Source organism: Bubalus bubalis, chromosome 6 (assembly GCF_019923935.1).
Source record: "Bubalus bubalis isolate 160015118507 breed Murrah chromosome 6, NDDB_SH_1, whole genome shotgun sequence".
Taxonomy (NCBI): Eukaryota; Metazoa; Chordata; class Mammalia; order Artiodactyla; family Bovidae; genus Bubalus; species Bubalus bubalis.
In genome coordinates this window covers 100636818-100654973 of record NC_059162.1, presented here as the reverse complement: position 1 = coordinate 100654973, position 18156 = coordinate 100636818, and the positions used below count along the sequence as shown (strand labels likewise).

Below are 18156 nucleotides of genomic sequence, written 5' to 3'. Positions count from 1 at the left end.
GCAACGAGGAGAAGGCACAGCCAAAAATTAACACACATACACAAAAGACAGACTATTAAAAGAGAGGAGGTCAAAGAACTCAGAGACTTGAATACTGGAAGTATCATCTCTGTGGCTAAGAATTACAATAGAAGTAGGGACTGACAGTAGTGTTAGTGAGCCAACTGCCAAAAATCTTCAAGGAACAAGGGGTATTAACCCAGAGATAAAAACAACCAAAGCCAGGAGGGTAGCAGACAGCATATTTTCACAGCATCAACTTTAAAACTGGGGGGTATTTTAGGAAGGAGGATAGGATAATGATGCAGAAATGGCAATGAAGAGCAAGCAGGATGCCTACTGCTCCATCAGACCCAAAGGTAAACATACATGAGTGATAAATCAGTCACGGCCTGAGAAAACTTAACAGGAAACAATACCTTCAAATAAGAACCAGTAACGAGTGTTTTGGAACAAGAAAAGCCACCACAATGAAAAGCCTGCACAGCATAACTGAAGAGTAGCCTCTGCTCACTGCAACTAGATAATGCCTATGTGCAGCAATGAAGACCCAGCAATGCAAAAAAAAAAAAAAAGGAACAGTAACAACAAATAACCAAAATAATATACAAGAAAGAAACTGCCAAACTGGAGGCATGTATTTATATGCAGCATTTGATTCTCTCTATGCCAATCCAAAGCCAATACTAAAAGCATGAATTCCTATGTTGTGGAGGTTAGATGAGCTACCCAGGAAAGGGGAGCTTCGTGTGGCGAAGTTACAGCCTTTTCATCTCTCATTACCTTGGTTGCTTTAAATACACTGATAATCAATTATGGAACAGTAGATAATGACCAAGCAAGAACAATAATTTAAGTGATTTCCTCCTTGAGGTTAAAAATATCAGTAGATTTATCACTTACAATAAAAGGGAAGACATGTAAAATCAATGTTTGATAAAATCTACCAGTAAAGGATCCCCATGGGCTAAAGAGCAATCAATTGCTAGCAGCACACAGCCTGAGTTAGATGAACTAAAGCTGATGTGAATGCTGATGCCCAGTAATACCTGGTCAGTGGGCTCAAAAGGCAGAGGGTACAGTATCACTGTACTGGATTTGTCTTAAAATGGGGCAAGAGTAAGCAGTATCTTGGAAGCATGGCCCCTGCCTCCCCCCCTCCCCCCCAGATATTTGCTATATAAAAATTTGAGGAAAATAGAGAAAAGTAAGAAAAGCATTAAGTAAGCCAGAAAGAAAAACACCAATACAGTATACTAACGCATATATATGGAATTTAGAAAGATGGTAACAATAACCCTGTGTACGAGACAGCAAAAGAGACACTGATGTATAGAACAGTCTTATGGACTCTGTGGGAGAGGGAGAGGGTGGGAAGATTTGGGAGAATGGCATTGAAACATGTAAAATATCATGTATGAAATGAGTTGCCGCCAGGTTCGATGCACGATACTGGATGCTTGGGGCTGGTACACTGGGACGACCCAGAGGGATGGAATGGGGAGGGAGGAGGGAGGAGGGTTCAGGATGGGGAACACATGTAAACCTGTGGCGGATTCATTTTGATATTTGGCAAATCTAATACAGTTATGTAAAGTTTAAAAATAAAATAAAATTTAAAAAAAAAAAAAAAGAAAAGCAGCTGTCAGGACATTTTTTAAAGTTGTTTTTTTTTTTTTTTTTTCCCTGCAGGTATTCCATCTTTCCCTTGAGGTAAGTCTTCTGAGATAAAACCAACTCCAATGGAGGCCAAGATCCATAAGTCATGAAGAACTTGAAGGGTAAAGAGGATTCATGCAGAGGTTCTAGGAATTTATGCTGGGCGCTGTAAGGACACAGCCAGAGCAGAAAAGGACAGCATCCCCAATGTCAAAGATAAAAATCTTGCCCTTATTTAAGGTTTGGCATTTCAAGATAAACAAAGGACAGGCTTTTCTTATTTAGGATGACAATTCTGACAGTCCAAAAGTTGTCCAGCCACTTTCATTCTAGGGCTTTAACCTCTGACCTTTTGGAGTTCCAGGCACCAAGACCCTAGAATGACATCTGGCTCACCTGAACTGTGACTGGCATTCTGGGGAAGTGCATTGGTGATGTTGGGTAGTTCATGCCCATAGTTTCCATCCTCCAGGGGACAGACATCCAGGTCATTCCATTTCTGCAGTTGCTGCAGCCAACAGGATTTTTCTTCCAATTTGCAATGTGGATTTAAAATGATGCACACCCATAAGGCCCCTGGAAAAGAAAGCAACCACATCCTTGACATCTCTCCTTTGATGTATGTCTAAGCCTTAATTTTTCAGTTTACTCTTTTCTTCTATTTTCAGTTGGTAGGAAAAGTTTCCAAAACATCAGTTCTCAATATAAAAAACCAAATCTGCTAAAGTTTTCAGAAATGCTTATTTTTCCTGCCCAAAGGTTTCTTAAAGCAGAGTAGCTATCTTGATATCTGGGTATGTGCCTGTGTTTGATGAACAAGATAGATTTGGACTTGAATTCTGAGCTCAAATCTTCAGTCCAACAATTTATTGAGAGCTTTCTTGTTCAAGAGTTTGTATTGGAGAATAAGACACTGTTCCTACCCTTGAGGAGCTCTGCAGGGGGGGAAGACAGAAAAATAAACACAGTGTCATTTGAATATGAATAAGTGTTAAGATAAAGATATGTTCAGGGTACGATAATAGCACAGAGCAAAGACATTTACTGTAAGAAGGAAAGTGCTCAGCAAAGGATTCAATTTTTGGTTAGTTGATCTTGGGCTTTCTGAGCTTCAAATCCCTCAACTGTAAAACAGATCATAATGTAGAGAGCCTGGCATATTACTTTGCATGTAGTGGAATTATATTTCCTTTTTCCAGGGAAAATAATTTATTTGGACTTGGATTTTGATACTGTTTTTCAGCTATGATGCCTTAAAACTATCACACTCTTGGATCTTGTCTGTCACTATAGCAGAGTATCATATTCCACATAACCAGTAAGTACAGTTTCTTTGATCACATCACCCTTCTTTTCAAGCAAACCTGCTTCCTCTTTTCAAAGTTGGTTATGTGGCTGAGCCAGAAATATTCTCAATCTCAAGTTAACAATAAAACCTGGCTGCAGAATGTCTTAAGTTAAACATTCTTTGGGATGGAGCTACATCTGTGGATGGTGGTATATTCAGACACTATTTCAAGACCCCTTAAAGTCAAATAAGAATGTTTTAAAAGACCATTTAAGCCTCAATTTCAGGTACTAACTAGAAGATAAAAATTCATTTCTATAGGTTCAAATAAGTTTTTCAAATCCACAATGAAAAAGAAACTATACTATATAATACTGTATATTAATATTGTATAATGATGGCTCTTAAGAGGATTATAGTTAGGAGTCAAATTGAGTGACTCTTAACTTATAATAATTGTAACCCAGGTGGCTCAGTGGTAAAGAATCCACCTCCCAATGCAGGAGAAAAAGGAGAGGCAGGTTTGATCCCTGAGTTGGGAAGATCCCCTGGAGAAGGAAATGACAACCCACTCCAGTCTTCTCACATGGAAAATCCCATGGACAGAGGAGCCTGGTGGGCTACAATCCATAGGCTCACAAAGAGTTAGACACTACTGAGCAACTGAGCACACACATACACAAATAATAATAATTATAATAAAGCACAGTAAATACTATTATAGCCATATATAAAGTGTTATGAGAATAGATATGATGGAACAATTAACTCTGTACATGGGGTCAGGAAAAGTTACAACATTTGAGTTTGTCCTTGAAGAATAAACATGAGTTATTTCTAGTTAAAAATGGCTAACTAAACATGTATGTTTATCACCACTCCCTCTTAACACTTTATTAAAACAAAAGTGGAGAGATAAAAACAGGCATAAATATTCAAGGTAGTTAGTTCAGTACCTGCTCATTCCCTCTCCTGGAAGAAAACCAAAGCTTTACTCACTGGAAAGACTGATTCACAGAAGTTCTGGATTGGGAATACTACACAAAGCTGAGGGTAGGTTTTCCATACTAAAAACTGAGGGATTAATAAAAACATACATATGGAACAAATGAACACCCCCACCCCCACCATGCAGTCCTCTTTCCCTGCTTGGTTGTGAGAAGACTGTGGTGGTCTTATAATTGAGACATTGTGTTCATGTCCTAGTGTTTTGTGGAAGGTAGAACTTGTGAGTAATAAGATTAGCTGAGGAAATACCTAAGCAAAGTGCTGAAGAAGCAGCCTGGTTCCTCTGCTTAGAGTAAAATGCAAGCAGAAAGAAATTATTTAAAGACAGACCTGTTCATCAAAAAGGAAGTAAAATGTAAAGATCTGAAACATTCTCAGCCTATGCACATTGAAAAGAATGAGAAAGGCTGTTTGGGAAAGAACCCTAAGGGTGTGACCTTAAAAGAGGTAAATCCTCATCTTTCATTGTAGGAAGAAAAAGAGAACATCTATAATTTTAAAAATTAAGAAAGAACGGTCATTTAGAAATGTGGAGGCATATTAGAAAAAGCAGCTAAAAGAATTAAAAATTGCTCTTTCTAAGAAGTAGGAACTGACAATGTGAAGGAATATGGCAGAGGAATACTGCTTTTTATTTGACATTTTAACCTGTGTACATGTATTACTTCATTTTAAAAGAAGAACAAGAGATAAATAGGAGTTGTTTAAGCACAGAAATGGCAGGAGAGTATGTACCAAAACAGGGGGAAGGACATAAGGGAAAGCAAAAATGCTGAGATGTCATTGTAGTCTCTCTGAATATTTGTAGTCTATTGGATGTTTTTTCCTTTTGGTAGAAAATTTTTGTAATCTAGGATATCAGCTTTTAATACTATTGGGACTGTGAGTTCCTATCAATAAAAGTGTCCTTTCTGAACACCAGGTGGCAAGAAATCTTTAATATACAGGAGGTAAAAAATTTTGAACAGTGTGGCAGTAAGAAAGATGCACAAATATTCAGATCATAAAAGTTACTTTCTCAGCTTTTAGAGTTTAAGGATCCTAAAGGCCTGTATAAACCTCATGAAAAAAATTGTTTCCTTCACATAGTAGGTCTTCTCCTATGGTGTCTGTGTTACTCTGTTTGCTGGTTCTTGTAAAATTAATGTAGGGATAGGGTATGGTCAATTTTATTGGAAACTGCTAAGAGGTCAAGTAAAGTAACAACAGAGAAGAGCAATATGGCAGACACTGGTGGTTTTAACCAAAGCTACTTAACAGTAGAGTGACAGCAATGAGCAATGGAAGACTGCAGTGGGCTCAAGAGAGCATATGGAGGTAAGCAAATGGAAAGAGGGACGAGGGTTTCAAGAAGTGTTGTTCTGAAGGTAAAAAGAGAAATAGGGTAATGATTAGAGGGGGAGGGGAAAATCAAAGGCACTTTATGAGACTGAAAATATTAGACCATATTTGTATTCTGATGGAATTGATCCAGTATTGAGGGAGAAATTAATGATACCAGAGAAAAGAGTAATTGCAGGAGCAAAATTCTTGAGAAAAGGAAATGGCATAGGAACAGGAGCAAATATGTAAAGACTGGTCTTTTATGGGAGCAGAGATACTTTATAGGTTTTAAAAGAAAATTTTTAAAAATGTGCACCCGTGGCTGATTCATGTCGATGTATGGCAAAACCCACCACAGTATTATAAAGTAATTATCCTCCAATTAAAATAAATAAAATTTTTTTTAAAAAAGCATATGTGTACAGATGTGGGGAGATGAGAAAACCATGCCTGACTGCTTCTGTTATCTCCCGTTCAGAAACTGAAGGTACTGAGGCCACTCCTCCCATTCCTACTATCCCTGCTGAGACCATCCCCAGAGGAGTAGGCCTTTTGGCCAGTGAGGAACCCTCAGAGTAGTCGGGGTTGGGGGCATGAATGCACATGCTCTAGTGTCTAACCCAATAACGCAGTGTTTTACAAAATGTGGTCTCTGGAAGAACGTCATCAGCATCCTCTGGGAATTTGTTGGAAATGCAAAGTATCAGGTCCTACTCCAACTGACAAGATCAGAAACTCAGGGACAGGGCCCAGCAATCTATTTTAACAAGTATTCCAGGTGATTCTGCGAAGATATAGATAGTGGTCTGTGCGGAATGCTGAGAGTTTCTTGGAAGGTTGATACAGCAATTTCTTAGATATGAAAATGTCACAACCAAGAGCTTTTCATAATGAATCTAAGTAACTAACAAAAGCTTTAGAAGCACTGGGGTCATGCTCCGCTTACTTCCTGTCACCTAAGGCCCAAAGGCCAAGTCCAAATCCACAACACAATCCTTCGATTGTCACAGAAATTATACCCAAGAGATTCAGGACTCAGATAAACCTGATGCTCTGAAGGCTAATTTCAAATTCTTAAAAAACATGCACTTTTGGGGAAAACAGTACATACGAGATGAAACTGAGGGAGGTGCTGCAAGAAGGATGCTTGATTTGGAGCTGGACAGGCTGGGCCTCCAGTGTAGAGCGACCACCTGCTAGTGTGTGACTCTGAATAAAAAACTTTCTGAGCTCCATTTTTCTCACCTGAACATATGGAGATGCTGATGTCTTATCCTTGAAGGGTCCATGCCTACAATCCCTTCTGAGGGAAGCTGTTTCCAAGTTGCCATGCACTGTGTTACATGACCCTGGTCACAATTGGTTAGACCAGTAACTTTAAATTAATAGTTCAACATTCCTGTACTTTGGAAAGTGTGTGTCAGAGAGACAGTTTTCTATACTTCTTTATTTCATGCTGTATCCAGAAGTAACCAGAGGTGTCTCTGTTTCTTTGCAATAAATACACAATTACTTCATAGGTTTGTTATGAGAATTAAACATGCATACAATCTTTAACACAGAGACTGGCACATAATGTTCAATAATGTAGCTGTTCATTATTAATGAAAACTGCAAAGCTATAGTGCCTCAGGTGATATGAAGCCCCAGCACTCAAACCAAAACCCCACATTTACCAGCCCCAAAGTAACCACGTAAAGTCTGAATCATTAAGCCTTATTCCCCAAAGCTTTTAGCTCTAAGACTATAATGTATTAATATATGCTTTGGGGAATTCACTAAAATCCTAAGCTGTAGTGGTTTTTTGGTGCTATTTTGTATGAGAGGAAAGTTTGTCATTGCTTTCTGGGGTGGACAAAGTACAGAGAAGCTATATTAGAAATTTCAGAATATGCCATAGACAACTTTTCTAGTATAACCCCAAAGTGGGGCCGTGACTGGATTGTATGTTCAGAGTATGAAGGATTCTGCAAACAGGGAGGGGAGTTGAGTATCACCACTGCAAAACTGTCATTGAAATGGGAATGATGAAGATAAATAATAACGAAAGAAGATGGTCTTAATGACAAGAATCTTGAACAAAGAGACCATTCAGGAGGCCACAGGTCTAATTTAATCTAAAAGTCCCATGGTCCTCAACCAGACCAGTTATGACAAGAAATAAAAAGTGTAAATGAACACTAAATTACATTTTAAAGGTCAAGGAATCAAATTATATTGGTGACTGGATGTAGGAAATGAAACAAAAATGAGTGCTTGACAGTAAGTTTCGTCGAATAAGAAATGGTGGTGCCAAAGCCAGGTTCAGGGGAATCTTTCTTCATAAAAGGCCTGATTTCATTTTTGGATTTCTCAAGTTTGAGATGATTAGGAGATTTTTTCAGTAGAAATGGTCACAGGGCAGCAGCTAATACGAGACTGGAAATGAGATAATCGAAAGAGGATGAGGAAGAGATCACCACAGAGGTAACTCTGAGGTCATGATACTAAAAAAAAAAAGAGTTCTCAAAGAACTGGAAAAGGTCAGTTTTCATTCCAATCCCAAAGGAAGGCAATGCCAAAGAATGTTCAAACTACCACACGTTTGCACTCATCTCACATGCTAGCAAAGTAATGCTCAAAATCCAAGCCAGGCTTCAACAGTACGTGAACCGTGAACTTCCAGATGTTCAAGCTGGATTTAGAAAAGGCAGAGGAACCAGAGATAAAATTGCCAAAATCCACTGGATCATAGAAAAAGCAAGAGAGTTTCAGAAAAAAATCGATATCTGCTTTATTGATTACACCAAAGCCTTTGACTGTGTGGATCACAATAAACTGTGGAAAATTCTAAAAGAGATGGGAATACCAGACCACCTTGACCTGCTTCTTGAAAAATCTATATGCAGGTCAAGAAGCAGCAGTTAGACATGGAACAACAGACCGGTTCCAAATTGGGAAAGGAGTATGTCAAGGCTGTATATTGTCACCCTGCTTATTTAACTTCTATGCAGAGTACATCATGAGAAATGCTGGGCTGGATGAAGCATAAGCTGGAATCAAGACTGCCAGGAGAAATATCAATAACCTCAGATATGCAGATGACACCACCCTTATGGCAGAAAGTGAAGAGGAAGCCTCTTGATGAAAGTGCAAGAGGAGAGTGAAAAAGTTGGCCTAAAGCTCAACATTCAGAAAACGAAGATCATGGCATCTGGTCCCATCACTTCATGGCAAATAGATGGGGAAACAATGGAAACAGTGAGAGACTTTATTTTTTTTGGCTCCAAAATCACTGCAGATGATGACTGCAGCCATGAAATTAAAAGACACTTGCTCCTTGGAAGAAAGGCTATGATCAACCTAGACAACATATTAAAAAGCAGAGACATTACTTTGCTAACAAAGGTCCATCTAGTCTAGTCAAAGCTATGGCTTTTCCAGTAGTCATGTATGGATGTGAGAGTTGGACTATAAAGAAAGCTGAGTGCTGAAGAATTGATGCTTCTGAAGTGTGATGTTGGAGAAGACTCTTGAGGGTTCCTTGGATGGCAAGGAGATTCAACCAGTCTATCCTAAAGGAAATCAGTCCCGAATATTCATTGGAAGGACTGAAACTGAAACTGCAGCTGAAACTCCAATACTTTGGCCACCTGATGTGAAGAACTGACTCACTAGAAAAGACCCAGATGCTGGGAAAGATTGAAGGAGGGAGGAGAAGGGGCCAACAGAGGATGAGATGGTTGGATAGCATCACTGACTCAATGGACATGAGTTTGAGCAAGCTCTGGGAGTTGGTGATGGACAGGGAGGACTGGTGTACTGCAGTCCATGGGGTTGCAGAGAGTCGGACATGACTAAGCAACTGACCTGAACTGAACAAAGGGGAACAGAGAAAGAAAAATAGAAGTCCAGGGCTCAAGGCTTAGAAATGGCCTTATGGCTAAGAGGTTTGCTGGAAATGATAAAAAAAAAGCAGGCCCAGGGAATGCAAGAAAAGTGAGAATAGCAAGTATTTGGAGAGCCAAGCTAATGCCATGAGACAGAAGCCAAGGCAAAAGGTTTCCTCTCACTAAAAGCTTCTGTATGGTAATATCTGGAATAGAACGCTGGGGTCAGTAGCAAAATATAAGGCTGTGGAAGAAACACAAGTGAATTCAAAATGACTCTGGGTGGCCTCTGTAGAACCTAAATCTTCCACCGTTTGGGCTAAAGTTCACTTAGCAAGATCTATGTAATGACTAATGACAAGTATTCACTAACACTATTGCTGGGGACAAGCTCACAGGATAGACACAGCGCTTCTCTGAGATATGGGGACTTACCTAGCTCATCCCAGAGCTGCCTGCACTTATCTGTCATGCTTGTTCCTTGTTGCCTCCACAGTGTGAGTCGTGGATCGGCCATAAACTGTTCAGTTATTAGTGTCAGCATCCTGGCTCCATTGGAATCTCTCATCCGCAGCATCTCTCGAACCTGACACATAAGGAGGGGCAGGTGGTTGGTGACTGTACATCATAACAAAGCAGGAGGAGAAGGAAGGGGAGGAGGGGGAGGAGAAGATGAAGTATTTAAGCACAGCATATCCAAGGAGCCAAAAAGAAGGCCTCTTCTTCTGTAAGAAAGTTCTCTGCATGTATCAAGAGATCCTGCTGTGTGCAATGAGATACCACTTCATACAAGGATGGCTAGAATAAAAAAGCTAGATAATAAGTGTTGGCAAGGATATACAGAAATCAGAACTCTCATACACTGTTTAGTGAGATTGTAGAATGATGCAGCCACTTTGGAAATCAGTCTAGAAATTCCTCAAATGATAAAACATAGAGCTACCATATGGCCTACTAATTCCATTCCTAGAGAGAAATGAAAATATATATGTCCATACAGAAACACTGTACAAGAATGTTTATAGGAGCATTATTTATAACAGCTTAGAGGTGGAAACAATCCAAATGCCCATCAACAGACAAACAGATAAAAGAAGTGTGTGGTATCCATACAATGGAATATTATTTGGCCATAAAAAGGAATGAAGTACTGACACATGCTACAACATGGATATATGTTTTTAAATATTTTGAAATACTATGCCAGGAGAAAAAAGCCAGTCACAAAAGACTACATACTATAGGATTCCATTCCTAGGCAAGTCCAGAATAGGGAAATCTATAAAGACACAAAGTACATTAGTGGTTGTTTAGAGCTCGGGGAAGAGGGGAACGGGGAACAGGGGAGTGATAGGTAAAGGCTATGGGGTTTATTTTTAAGATAATGAAAATGTTCTAAAGTTGCCTGTAGTGATAGCTGTACATATCTGTCAATATACTAAAAACCACTGAATTGTACAATTTTTTAAATGGGTGAATTTTATGATATGTGAATTATATTTTACCAAAGGTGTTAAGAAAGAAAAGAAAGAAAGCCTGCTGTGAGAGCCCCCAGTTCCAAAATACTAAGTTTCTGGGACTTTTCAGTGGCTAATACTCTGCACTCCCAATGCAAGGGGCCAGGGTTCAATCCTTGGTCAGAGAACTAGATCCCACATGCCACAACTAAGACCTGGCACAGCCAAATAAATAAGTTAATATTTTAAAAACAACAAAATATTGTCTCTTTAAGGCCTCATTGGGCAGCCTTGGGTTCAAGGCAGGGGGAGGTAGCTTCATTACTAATCCCCCCAGGAATGCAAACTCATTTAGAGACTGTGGAGCAAGAGGAAGAGGATGACCAGGGTGAGCAGTAGGGCTCCCTGGACGCAACCTGCTCTGGTCTGCTCTGCTCAGCTCCCCTCCACCCAAGTAGTTTTCAAGCATTCAGTACAGGTAGGTCAAGTGAGCTAGCGACAATGCATGAAGCCAGAAGTGTGGTGAGCCCAGTTTACTTAAGGAAAAAAAAATCTTTTCATGTCTTACCTTGGCAAACATTGAATTGAGTTGCTTTCCAGAGCCATAGTAACCACCCTGGGAGAGAAAGAGCTTCACTTGTTCTTTCACCTGTTCTTCATCCAAATGCCAACAGTTCTCATCATCAATGCTGGCCCCAGCTGTGGGGTCAGGAGCACCTGCGAGGAATAGGGTGGTGAAATCAATCTCCTGAGTTCCTACACTCCACACTCAGCAGGAGCAGCCCTCTGTGAGTATATTCAGAAACAGACGGGCATTCTGCCTTAATCTGGGCTTTGTCAATTGTGTGGCTCTCAATAAACGTAAGAGAGTAGAGCTAGTTTCATGTTCACTGAAGTCTCAGTTGTATCCTCTCCCAAGGTCTACAAATATCATCCTGGAGTAAAAATGCACAAACACAAAAATAGTGATGTATTTTTTTTCCCTTAGGAGAATGTAATTTTTCTTCTATTTTGTTTTTCTTTGAAGTTTAAAATAAGCCTAAAGCACACATATTATTTTAAAATTAAAAAAATACTTCCTTAGAAAATAAAAATTTCTCTTTTTAAAATTCACTATAAAATTGTAGCTTCTCAAGTGGAGTCAACAATTATAAATTTCTGGAAACTTGCAACCCAAAGCACAGGCAGGGTTGTATACAGGGTGATATTTTATAAATTTATACTCGGAATATCTTTCCTTCCTGGGCTCACCTCAATGACATCACTTAAAACACAGTGTTAGTTATTTACACATCCCTCTCCCCTAGTAGCCTGTTAGCTCCTTGCTCACAGTTGAATCATTTATAACACAGTTCTGGTAATGTGACAGGCACCTAAGAAATATCTGTGGAATGAAAACTGAATCTTCTTCTCTCACTTTCTCAAAGACTGAGTCCTGTGATAAGTTTTTAGAACCCTGTCTCCAAGTGACAAAAGACTATAAGTCAGTATAGTCTTATAGTATAAGTCAATACTGTATTTGTGTGGTCGTGCAATTGGTTACAAATTCATGTCATGTTTCATCAGTCAATCTACCTTTCTTCTTGTCCTCTTATATGAAAGCCTTATTTAAATGAAATCCAGGTCTGCAGAGAATAGTGCTCTTCTGCCATGCTTTTTCAGTGCATCTTATCATCCAGGAAATCAGGAGGACTCATATTTATTCTACAAATACTAATTAACATTAGGAGCAACCAGTTCATGGAATCTGCTATATGCTACTTTTCTTCAAATGTGTTATTCTCAACACAGTTCTGATCATATCCCTTCCCTGCTCGGAAGTCTTCAGTGATAAACTATTCTTTATAAATGAAGTCTAAACTTAGCTTAGCATTTAGGGCCCTCCCTCTTCAGGCCCTTTCACTTCTAGTCTTGTCTTTCCTATACTTATGCTATGTTTCAACTAGAAACTTAGTGCACCCAGAAGTCAATGACATTTCCTGATGACTTTATTTATGCTTTTCCCTTTAATTCCCTTCCTTTCCCCACAACCTGTTCTTTGGCCAAAAAGCATTACTTCTCATTGTCAGTGTTGCCTCAGCTCTATAGTCAGGGCTGCAGTGAGAAAGGAAAACCATAAAATAAGTATACAGAGAGGCTAACACTGCTGAAATTTACTTGGCAGGAAGGTCTCTCACTGAATTCACCACATACCCCATACACCTCACCTGTCAAAAGTATGTCCTTCATACTCATATGCATGAGAGTAATGTAGTAACTCTCTTCTTCAGTTCAGTTCAGTTCAGTCACTCAGTCGTGTCCAACTCTTTGGGACCCTGTGAATTGCAGCACACCAGGCCTCCCTGTCCATCACCAACTCCTGGAGTTCACTCAAACTCACGTCCATCAAGTCGGTGATGCCATCCAGCCATCTCATCCTCTGTCGTCCCCTTCTCTTCCTGCCCCCAACCCCTCCCAGCATCAGGGTCTTTTCCAATGAGTCAACTCTTCGCATGAGGTGGCCAAAGTACTGGAGTTTCAGCTTTAGCATCATTCCTTCCAAAGAACACCCAGGACTGATCTCCTTTAGAATGGACTGGTTAGATCTCCTTGCAGTCCAAGGGACTCTCAAGAGTCTTCTCCAACACCACAGTTCAAAAGCATCAATTGTTCGGCGCTCAGCCTTCTTCACAGTCCAACTCTCACATCCATACATGACTACTGGAAAAACTCTCTTCTTAGTACTTTATTATTACTTCTCTTAAAGACCTGTTGCATTTTGTTTTACAATAGAATTGAGCTTGTCTCATATACTCCCAACTACATTGAAGCTTTTAAAGAGTAGAGTAGGGATTCATTTTTGTACCTCACAGTGCCTGGATCATTACAGCATTCAATTAATATTTATAGAATGAACAAATGCATGTCCTATTGACCATCTAGGTTTAAAACCCAGGTGGGCAAATAATATATCCTATACTACTTCTGTAAACTGAAAGTGGAAAAGAAAAACAAATATACTCCTTTCATCCTTCAATATTTGTTAAAAACAGCCATTTATTGAGTGCTTCCTACATGACAGTGTCTAAGTTCTTTTTATACATATCCCTGCAGTGGCTATAAGACAGGACTGGAAAAGGTCAGTTTTCATTCCAATTCCAAAGAAGGGCAATGCCAAAGAATGTTCAAACTACACTGCACTCATTTCACTTGCATTCATTTCACATGCTAACAAGGTAATGCTCAAAATCCTTCAAGCTAGGCTTCAACAGTACGTGAACTAAGAACTTTCAGATGTACAAGCTGGATTTAGAAAAGGTAGAGGAAGCAGAGATCAAATTGCTAACATCCTTCTGATCATAGAAGGGCTTCCCAGGTGGCGCTAGTGGTAAAGAACCCGCCTCCTAATGCAGGAGATGTAAGAGATACTGGTTCGATCCCTAGGTTGGGAAGATCCCCTGGAGAAGGAAATGGCAACCCACTCCAGTATTCATGCCGGGAGAATGCCATGGACAGAGGAAGCTAGAAGGTTACAGTCCATGGGGTCGCAAAAAGTCAGACATGACTGAAGAGACTTAGCATAGTATACTGGATCATAGAAAAAGCAAGGGAATTCCAGAAAAACATCTACTTCTGCTTCACTGATTATGCAAAAGTCTTTGACTGTGGGGATCACAATAAACTGTGGAAAATTCTTTAAAAGATGGTTATATCAGACCACCTTATGTGTCTCCTGAGAAACCTGTAGCAACAGGTCAAGAAGCAACAGTTAGAACTGGACATGGAACAATGGACTGGTTCAAAAGTGGGAAAGGAGTATACCAAGGCTGTACATTGTCACTCTGCTAATTTAACTTATATACAGAGTACCTCATGTGAAATGCTGGGCTGGATGAAGCACAAGGCGGAATCAAAATTGCAGGAAGAAATATCAATAACCTCAGATATGCAGATGACACCACCCTTATGGCAGAAAGTGAAGAGGAACTAGAATTTTATAATTTCATTTATTTATTTAATTTATTTTTGGCTGTGCTGGGTCTTCATCGCTGTACGGGCTTTTCTCTAGGTGCGGCAAGTGGGAGCTACTCTATAGTTTAGGTGTGTGGACTTGTGGAGCATGGGCTTTAGGGCACATGGGCTTCAGTAGTTGCATCTCCCTCTAGAGCACAGGCTCGACAGTTGTGGCACATGGGCTTAGTTGCTTCAGGCATGTGGGATCTTCCTGGATCAGGGATGGAACCTGTGTCTCTGGCATTGGCAGGCAGAATCTTTACCACTGAGGCATTGGCAGGTGATTCTTTACCATTGAACCACCAGGGAATCCCCTTTAGAAAGTTACTCTGTAACAGTATCTCTCAAATAGAGCTCAGTTACCACGTAAACGGGCTTCCCAGGTGGCGCTAGTGGTAAAGAACTCTCCTGCATGAAACATAAGAGCTACAGGTTCGATCCCTGGGTTGGGAAGAGATCCCTGGAGGAGGGCATGGCAATCCACTCCAGTATTCTTGCCTGGAGAATCCCACAGAGGAGGCTGGCGGACTATAGTTCATAGGGTTGCAGAGTCGGACATGCTGAAGTGACTTAGCATGCATGCATGCATCATGTAAACACAACTTTGAGGATAAAGCAACAGAAGACTATTTCTGCTAGACAGCAAGAGTTCCTGGAAGCTTGTCTGACTATCTTTATTTCTGAGAAGTGGTGAGGTTGTATGCAGGCCTTGATTAGTTCTCTTGGGCAACTGGGAAAGGCAGGCCCTTTAGCACATAGACCATAGTATTATACAGGCCATTAACCTAGTCTCACTGCCTTGTTCACACTAATACCAAAGTTATATCCTAAAAACAGAAAGGAAGTATAGAGAGGTATAAAAAACTTGAGTTCTGAAGTCAGGTGAGCCTAGGTTATAAATAATTTCCTTATTTACAAAATGGTTATAATATCTACCTCACAGGGTAGTTTTGAAAACTAAATGAATTAACATATATAAACATACATAAGGTTCTCATGTATGATGCCTGGAACATAGTAGAACCTAACCAACAAAATGAAAAATTGGCTTATATAGCTCCTCTTCTCAAAATTCTTCAACAGTTTCCTATGATTAAGTATCGACAACCTGGCTTCATAACAAAAGCAAGCATTTACTTCAGCCTTAGCTGTTTTTTCTACTAGACTGTAAGATATTTGAAGACAGGAACCATGTCTGTTTTATGCCCTCAACAATCAGCAGTATCACATGCACAGAGCAGGTACTCAACATACATTTCTTGAATGAAGAAGTGAACATCGTATCTCTCTCCATCCATTATATAGCTCATAAACACAATGCAAACAGACACTCTTTAGAATAACCATGGTGCTATGCAGGATCCTGAAATGTTAAGGAATACTGATATCCATTTCATTTCACTGAATGACATTCATTATTTCATTGCTTCTTTCACTTCTGAATATTCCAGGCTCCTACAGGCAAGGATTATGTGGACACATGAAGTCCACAAACTGGTTTAATTTATAACTCTAACATCCTCTGTCATTTTCACCCAAACTTTATGAGGTGGACAATTGGATGGCTTTAAGAAACAGAGTTAATAAATAGTTTGGATGGAATAAACTGATTAAAGTTAAGTGATTACAATGGCAAAAGTATCCCAACCTCTAAACATGCAATAAAGCAACAAAATACATTTTTTAGCAACAAAAATATTGTACAATTACCATTTACTTGGTTGATTTCAGAGTTGGAGGACAGAATCTCATCTGCCAATTTCTGTGCGGTAGGAAGAACTTCAGTGTGGTGTGCTGTGATCAAATATTGAATAAACTTTTGTAGCTGGTCCCTATTCATCTGGAAAAGGGTTTCTGAGATAGGAAGACGCAATTTGACTTGGTCTGGTCTACGGATCCTGTAGAGTGAGAGTGCTACCACATGAGCACAGTAGAATATGTCTTTGTTCCCACAGCCACATGTCACTGAGGTGATTTTGCATCGATCAAAACTGATGGCAACTTTATAAGTCACGGCTGGTTCAGAAGTAGTGGCTGGTTCAGTTACTGTGCCACTGAGATGGAAGCCTAAGGAAACAAAGAAGACAGGTTTAGAGATTCTCTAGTAAGAAACGTGAAGATTTTCATTTTGCATTCCAGTTCATCAATTCAGAAACTATTTGCTGAGTATCTCCCACATACACAGCAGGCTCTGTCAAAGGCCAATGAAATCTAGGTATAATTCTTAAGGAACACACAATCTAGAAAAAGAGTCCTTACCCTTAAGTCTATGGACCTCCAGAACTAATAAGAAAACTTTTGTTTGTATGTATGTACATTCTTCTGGGGGAACATTTAATACCTTTTTGCATAATCTCAAAAAGGTTAATCAAGAAGCTTGAATAAGAGACTTCCCTGGTGGTCCAGTGGTTAGGAATCTGCCTGCCAATGCAGGGAACACAGATTTGATCCCTGACCCAGGAACTAAAATTTCACATGTGCGGGGCAACTAAGCCTGTGTGTCCCAACTACTGAGCTCGCACGCCCTAAAGCCCATGCTCTGCAAGAAGAGAAACCACCTCATCAAGAAGCCCATTGTGGTGGGTGGGGACTCAAGTGCTCTAACAATGAATGAGCCTGAATGCACTACACACTTTCAAGGACTTCTTGTTTAGTTTTACAAGCATTGCATCCCTCCAACCCATCCCCAAGTCACAAAGCTAGCTCTGCCTTGAGAAAAAAGATTTGAACAAATTTCAGCTTACTGTTCTATGGCTGAGGCACCTTTCCTAGCTGGCCTCTACACTGTTAAGAAATTTTAGAATAAAATTGTACTGCAGCACTTTCTTCATTACGTATCACAATGGCTCTGACATCTCAGGGTCCAGGAAAAAAGCTGAACTATAAACTATAACCTGCTATGAGGTTAGCCCCTACAAGCATGTTATCCTATAAGTGTACCATGTTGTCCTTACCTTCAACATGCTCCAAGTGCCATTTAGGAATGAGACAAGATTCAAAAAGTGTGTTGAAATGGCCTCAGGCTCCTAACAATTGAGTTCTTTGTAAGCAGTCTTGCTTACATGTCATGCTTAAATGTGCAACAAGAGCTCTGAAAACATCAATATTAGCAAGAAATTGTTAAAAATTCAGGAATGGCTCATGGCTTAAAAGAGTTCCTATTCTCCTGCCTTCTAAACTAAATAGTGGCATAAGTGGAAATGGAAATGTAACTTAACATTGTGTTACAATGTTATAATCTTAATGTTACATTTGTAATGTAACAAATGTACTTAACATTTCTTTACCAGTATCACAGCTGGGGAATCCAGGACATGGGCTGGACCCGGCCTTGGACTAAATAGAAAGTGCTAAGGATCAACCAGTTTTATAGCTATGGAAAATATAAATAAAATTTCTTTCCCAAATAAGGAAATCCTATGTTCTTCATGGCTTAGCTCAAATATCACTTCCACACGAAACTCTATCTGGTGTCCCAGTTACAAAACTGAATCTTATTAAATGAAGAAACTTTAACATTTGTGTCTGTGGAGCTTACAGTTTAGTTTACAAGAGGGCA

The 18156-nt window shown here is 39.7% G+C and overlaps 1 protein-coding gene across 1 annotated transcript in view; it reads right to left on the bottom strand.

Annotated features, from left to right (window-relative positions):
• Positions 1-18156, bottom strand: part of ZSWIM5 (zinc finger SWIM-type containing 5) — a 140924-nt gene that overhangs the window by 31917 nt on the left and 90851 nt on the right. Inside the window, exons 2-5 of the mRNA XM_025288846.3 lie at positions 16308-16664; positions 11173-11321; positions 9583-9733; positions 2056-2235 (exon numbers count right to left, since the gene is read on the bottom strand). Of these exons, the coding sequence (XP_025144631.1) occupies positions 2056-2235; positions 9583-9733; positions 11173-11321; positions 16308-16664 (837 nt within the window). The remainder of the gene's footprint in view (positions 1-2055; positions 2236-9582; positions 9734-11172; positions 11322-16307; positions 16665-18156) is intronic.